The sequence below is a fragment of the Pygoscelis adeliae genome, unplaced genomic scaffold, assembly GCF_000699105.1.
Source record: "Pygoscelis adeliae isolate BGI_AS28 unplaced genomic scaffold, ASM69910v1 Scaffold427, whole genome shotgun sequence".
In the NCBI taxonomy this organism is placed as follows: Eukaryota; Metazoa; Chordata; class Aves; order Sphenisciformes; family Spheniscidae; genus Pygoscelis; species Pygoscelis adeliae.
Genome location: NW_008825214.1, coordinates 47,297 through 54,022, shown reverse-complemented (window position 1 = coordinate 54,022; position 6,726 = coordinate 47,297). Strand labels below are relative to the sequence as shown.

Genomic DNA, 6,726 nt, shown 5'->3' with positions numbered 1-6,726 from the left:
AGCAGCAGCCGCCGCTGCTTCTCTTAAATGTGGTTATCGTGCATTTCAGAGTGCTGGTCTGGCCGCAGGCTCCCCAGTAAAACTGTCAGGTGAGAGCACTTGAGCAGTAACGCTGATGATGCCCGGCATCGGGACCAGAACGGCTCCATGGCTCTCCCTGGTCCCTTCTTGGCTGCTCCTCTGACTTTGAACGCTACTCTCAGAGCCAAGAGGGGAATTCCATTTTGCAGAGAGGTACGTGCTGCACATGGTCTCAAACAGGGCTTACTTCTGCTCTCCTCCCTGATTGCTTTTTACTTTGAAAAGGGCTTAAACCCAGCCATTTTAATACGTGGTAGAACTAGTATTAAAGGGGATCTTCAGGTCCTTATTTGTTTCCATGAAAAAGGATTTGCTCGCAAGCAGTCTTCCCAGGCTGTGGGCCTGGGAGCTGTGTATGCACATCCCCTGAGGCAGACAGAAAGGTGATGGAGGGGATTTTGGAGAGACTGATAAGGCCCCATCCTGCGCATCCTCGGCGTGTGCTCTGCCTTTCAGTTTGCTGGTAGACACTATTGTAATTTTTGTTCCTGATCCTTTACTTTTCATCCCAATTTCAATCCTATTATAATCACACCTGCAGCCGCCGAGCAGTCACGTTCCCGGACTTCTCATTCCTGTATCGAGCAATCCCTTTGCAGGGCCCTGGCTGCAGGCAGAGCTCAGCAAATCTGCTCTGGCCGAAGCCGTTGCTTCTGGTTTAACGTCCCTAGTTTTGAGACTTCCTCCGAGAGTCTTCCCTCCAGGAGCCGGGGCTCTGGCAGCCCTTGTCTCCAGGTAATCCTGTGCATGGAAATGCCTTCTGCACTTCTGCTCCGCATCCCCCAGCTGAGTCATTACAGGCCTGGGCTTGCAGCCGCTGCTGAGCGATGGATGCCCTCAGGGGAGCACTGGGCTGGGGAGAGCAAGCACTTGATGGTGTCACCCCCGTCCTGGCTGCGAACGGGGGTCGTGGCTCCGATGTGTTTGCAGGGATGATCTACAAACGCAGCATGGCAATAGCAGGGGAAAAAGGGCTGGGCTGGTTTAGCTGTGTTTGAGCAATCCCATCTGTTGTCTGAGCTGCAGCAGACACTGGGGAAGGGAATATTCGTGTTTGCGCTTGGTGCCAAGGCTCTTTCCTGAGCTGTGAGGGCTGCAAGCGATCAGTCCCAGTGCTTTTACAGCTGTTCGCTCCTCCGTTCGGGCTGTGCTCCTCACAGAGCTGAGCAACTGTTGTTTCCAGCATGACATTACCAGTTTGACCAACCCCCAGGATTATCCAGCTGCTTGTCTGTGCCGTTCCCGGATGGCTGATGGCCGAGCTGCAGGCAGCCTCCTCTGCGCCTTGCACCGTACTTGCTCCCGGCTGGAGCTGACCCGAAGCGCCCGCAGCCTCTCGGGTCGTCCCTCGATGTGAAAAGTCCATTTCTGCAAGGTATCGAGTGCCCCGCTCCCAGGGCTGGGTGAGGACCAGCTTTGTAAAGGCAGGATGCTGGCCAGCACAGGAGGACGTGCTCCCCTGGGCTGTGCGCGCCTTATCTGCTCCCCAGTGAGCGTAATGAAGGCTTTCTCCGCGGCTGCCGAGGTCTTGTTCTTGGCTCTGGCTCAGGCGAGGGTGGATCTGAATCGTGCAAGTCGTTAGCAGCTCGGGCGGGAGAAAAGGCAGGGTGCACCCATGGGCTCTCAGGGGTGGGCCTCCTCCCCGAAGGTCAGCTTTTGTTTGGTCTTATTTTATGTTTTTTAAGTGGTGAGCAAACGGCAGGAGCTGGACCTGAAGGTGTGCCGGTGCCTGAGCGCAGCATGCAGTGAGAAAGCAACTGTGGACGTGTGCGGGAGAGCATCCCGTGCCATCCTGGCTAGGCAGCGATGGCAAAACCTGCGTGGGCATTTTCCGTGCTAGCCCCCCACCCCGGAGCGCAGAGCCGCTCGGATGAAAGCTGGTGTGGAAGTGGCAAGACGGGAGCCTTTCCCGTGGGTTTGGTGGTACAGCGGCACAGCAGAAGGGCCGCCGCGGCCTCTGCGCCTGCCCCCCAGCCTAGCGTTGGGATGTCACCTGGCACTTTCTCCACGGCGCAGGTCAGCGAGGACAGCCATCCCCCCGTGTCCCCAGGGCGAGCCAGGACCAGGTACTGCCCCGTGCCCTGCGGCTGCTGACCCTGCTGGGATGGGAGGTTTTACCCCGTGCTGCTGGGGCTGGTGGGGGGCGCGGGGGCAGTGCCGGCCCCACCAGGGTGCCTGCTGCCGCCTCGCTGCTCCCCGTGACCCACGGGACGGGGACATGCGCACCCAGAGCTTGCAGAGCCTTTAAGCTCCTCCTGTGATGGGCTCAACAGAAGGGCAAAGGATTACGCCTGTGCCTGGGCTTGGATGAATGAATAACGGCATTCAGCATCCTTTTTGCGTGATAGCAGAGCAAGAACTATTTTAAGGCAGGAAGAAAGTTGATCAGGCAACAGCTAAATGAGTCATCACAGCCTAATTCTGCAAACGGGGAGCACGGGGCGAAGAGAAGCCCAGCCTGCACCCCACCATGCCCCGAGCGAGCCCATGCTCACACCTGGGCTGGCAGTCGGACACCAGCTTTCTTCTTTCCTTTTTGGGAAATCCAAAGGATTTTGCTTTTCCTGGCGTCTTCCCAGCCCCTCATTGACACCACAGAAATAAGGGCCAGAAACGTGCTGAGCCCCTTCCCCACGCTGGCAGCTGGGGGTCCTGCTGCCCTCCCCACCGCTCACCTGAAGATGTTGATGTGGACAAACAGGAATTGGGGAGGATCCTGCAAATACAACTACCGGATTATCTTTTAAATTAACTCCTGCTGATGTCGTGACTTGCTTTTCTCTGGATTTTAACTCATGCCAGTGTAGTGGTTTGCATTTCTCTGGATTAGCAGCAGGCCTTTAAAAAATGGGCTTAAAAGCCTGCGTTTGCAGTGTTTCACCGCCGTCAGCTCTGCCTGCAGTGGTGTTTGCCCGAGGGGCATGCGGAGTGGCCCTGGTCTGTGCCGGGGGCACTGGCTGCACCTCGGTTTTGCCGAGCGCGCCCTTCACCGCAGCCTCCTGCAAGCCCCGCAGCCTCCAGCCGTATTCCAGGGGCTGGGAATGTCCCAGCAACGCGATCCCTCGGGGTTGTTTGAAGCCAGATGTGCAGCAGAGCCTTTTTGGCGTATAAGTATCTTGTCCCCATCCCTAATTTAGTTCACCTTCTGACCAGAAACTTTCAGTTACTCGGCGCGTTGCTGCGCTCAATCACGCTATCCAGCGTGGGCTGCGATTTCAATGAGTTGTCCCAGACTCTTGTGTCGTGTTGAGTAATGCCTTCCCCAGAACAGAGGCATCTGCATCAGGAGGAGCCGGTCCCTCCCCGGCGGGGCAGGGGTTTGCAGGGGGATTGCCAACGCCTGGTGCGTGGTGGGCTGGGGGCTTTGGCTCCGGTAAATGGGATTTCCCAGCCTTCGTGGTTACAGAGAAGACCTTGAATATACACTCAAAGGTCAAACGCTGGGAGACAGAGACCCCAACCACAGGCTCTTCTTGTTACTTTATAGATCTTAGGATTTTTAAATAGATCTGGGAATTTCCAAGCCCATTTCCTGATTTTGGGGGCTGATTTTACTCTTTGAGGTTTATGGGCTAGCATGGCATTGCTGAGCTAATGGTTCTCTGCAGAAGCTCTCATCTTCATATTTGGATAATGTGTGTGTTTGCAGTGTACCCTATGTAACCTGTTTTCCCCTTGATGTCCAGGCTCTTTCTCCATCCTTTTGGAGTAGCCAAATCTTTTAAGGAGTGTGCGTACCCTGTGAATGTGTTATAACTCAATTTAATATGTGACTAAACCAGCCATGGAATATTGCAATTAAAGTATAATACCAGAGGTGCGAACAAAGCCGGCTTTTTGCTATGAATGAGTCATGATAGCAGAGGAGGAACCGAGAAGCAGTATTTTATTAATTGACTCCAGCAGATTTATTTGTCCTCGGTGAATAGAGCCGGGCAGGGCTGTCAGAATTGTTCCTTCTCCGCTCACACAACACTGCTCCGCGCCTGGCTCCTGGCAAGCAGGAGCAGATCCTGGGGACAGAGAGCGACTGCGGGGATGGAGACGGTTCTCGGCTGAGTGATCTGTTAAATGCATTTTGTTAGCGAGCGGGGAGCGAGCTGGGGGTTCCCGGTGCTGTTTGGAAATGGCCCCTCGAGCCTGGCAGTGAACATCCTGATGCTTTTCTATGGGTCCTGTCCCGTGTGGCGAGCAAATGCCATGGGGAGGGTGGGATCCCTGTGGGGCCGTCGGTGCGTGCCTGGGGTCTCCAGCTGCCTTTCCCGCACGGAGAGGTCTGTTTGCAGCACGGGCACCCTGTGTCCCTTGGGAGCATCGGCTGGAGGGCCCCATGGCACCATATTCAGCCCGGGGGCTGCTGCCCTGAGCCGGGGTGCAGGGTCTGGCCAGGTGCCGGTGTTTGCAGGGGGCTGCCGTTCAGGCTCGCTCACGGGGCTCGTCCACGCATGCAAATGCATCCAGGATTACAAAAAAACCAGGGAGGGAGAGCGGAGTGTGCCTGTGGAGCAGGAATTGTCCCCCTGTCCTCTGGAGGCATCAGCAATTCCTCTGGGTACTGAGCCAGAGCAGGGCTGTCCCTGGGGACGAAAACAGGGGTTAACCAGCATTGCCAAACTAAACCTCCTCCCAGAGTTCGGGCCAAGTTTCCCAGGTTTTGCAAGTGGGTTTCGCTCTCGGCAGCCCCTGGAAGCCCCTTGGAGCAGCTCAGGGCTGCGAGCCGGCGGGAGAGGCCGGGCGAGCGCTGGGGACACGGCTGTCACGCGTGGCCTCGCTATGGGCAGGGGAGAGCCCGGGTGACCTTCAGAGGTGACTGCTCCGCTTAATGGCTTTGAATCTGATTATACCCTGTTTCGCTAAGAAATGTGATTGGCACGTTCTTCTGAATTAAATACCATTTTAGGGACAGTTATCTTGAACTCTCTGCCTGCCGCTTAGGAAAAAGCCTTTGAAAATGATATTATGGATCAAAAGTGTTCCTGGGGTAATTCTGTTTCAACAGTGGCGTTAATCCAGAACTGAATTTGGCCCTGCATTTCCAAATGAGACGCAGTAGCTGTATAATCTGTTTATGGTTTTAAAGTGAATGTTAATCTTGGATTTGGTGGCTTTTCCCAAGGGTCGATTTGCCGTGCTGCAAAGTATTTTAGCCCCTTGCTCTGAAACTCTCTGAGCCGACTCAATTTTTTATTTTGAAGAGAGATTTTACTGTGTTTATAAATACATGTCAGATGTGGAAATGTTAAATCTGGGGAGCCCTCTGCGGTGGAAGTAATGCCATTTTTCTCACCTTGCATTTTGTTCGTACAGCACCTGGCCCGGCACATCCGAGCTCTGGCGTGTCGGCCCCGCTGCGGGGACGGGCTGGTCCCACGGGGACGCGGTTGGATGGGTCGAATTGAATCGAATGTCCCCCGCTGAGATGGGGATCTCTTGGTACCTCTGGGTGCTCTGTCCCACGGGTGACTTTCTCCCCTCCGCAGGTGGGAGGATGCTGCAGCGTGCTGGGGGCTGACACGCGGTGCCACCGGCCGCGGGGAATCATCCAAATTTGCCTCTTTTTTTCCCCCCACTTACATTTCTCTCTTTGTCTGGCAGCAAGGCTGGGCAGGAGAGAGCTGGGATCCCAGACAGCTTTTCTGGAGTTAGCACTACAAGTTTTGGGAATATTTTTGGAAAGGAAATAGTCAGGGAAGCATATTTTGGAGCCAGGATAAACACTTGTGTGGGAAGAGAAGAACTGTGCCATCCCACTTGTTCTGCTTTTAAAACCACTACATGCTTTGACATAATCTGCAAGACAAGCCCAAGACTGGAGTAGGAAATTGGCTGTGAACTAGGACGGATGTGCATTTTCAGCTCTTTTTTGAGTTGTTTCGTTGTGGTCCCCTAGGAGTTATGGATGCCACTAGCCTGTATTTCACTCTACTTTTAAAAATATTAGCTCAAAACAACTTTTGCCCATGTAACTGCACAATCCAGATCTCAAGCATCCCTTTAATTTGTACAAACAAAACGTAAGACAGAAAATATTTTCCAGATTTGTGAGTCCATAGTGAGTCTGAGAGTATCAGGATAACCTGGGTGATCATGTTTCTGGGAACAACGTGGTTGTCATTGACTAATTAAATACATGCAGTTCGTTGAAGCTGAAGATCTATACTTCGTGTTGTAAAGTAATTGTGGGCACTGGAAAGCCATTGTAGAAGTGTTAGAGTTTGCCACCCGCTGGAGTGGAACAGCCCTGTGCTCTGCTCCTTTACCACCCCAAAACCCAACAGAGACCCTTCTGCTCCTGTCAGAAGGCTCCCAAGGGCTGTGTGCACCCAAGGACAGGCTCACCCGCCCACCCAAAATGCGGTGTCTCATCCCTCGAGAACAGCACCTCTGAACCCCACGAAAAGCCCCCCAGTGCAGGGGGACCGGTGCCGGGAGGTTGCCCCCATCCTCTCCGCAGCGGCATTCAGCTGGACCCGTCCCCGCCTTGCTGCCACGTGTGGGGGCCCGGCCCGGCGGGGAGCGTTTCCCCGGCTCGCCCTCACCCCATCCTCTCGCCCTGCAGATCTTGGAGCGGACCCTGGAGCCGGACAGCTCGGACGAGGAGCCCCCTCCCGTCTACTCCCCTCCCGCCTACGAGAGCCAGGCGTT

General features: G+C 54.8%; 1 protein-coding gene across 1 annotated transcript in view; it reads left to right on the top strand.

The window, feature by feature from the left end:
* Positions 1 to 6,726, top strand: part of CUEDC1 (CUE domain containing 1) — a 28,225-nt gene that overhangs the window by 13,944 nt on the left and 7,555 nt on the right. The window contains exon 3 of the mRNA XM_009329122.1: positions 6,641 to 6,723. Within this exon, the coding sequence (XP_009327397.1) occupies positions 6,641 to 6,723 (83 nt within the window). The remainder of the gene's footprint in view (positions 1 to 6,640; positions 6,724 to 6,726) is intronic.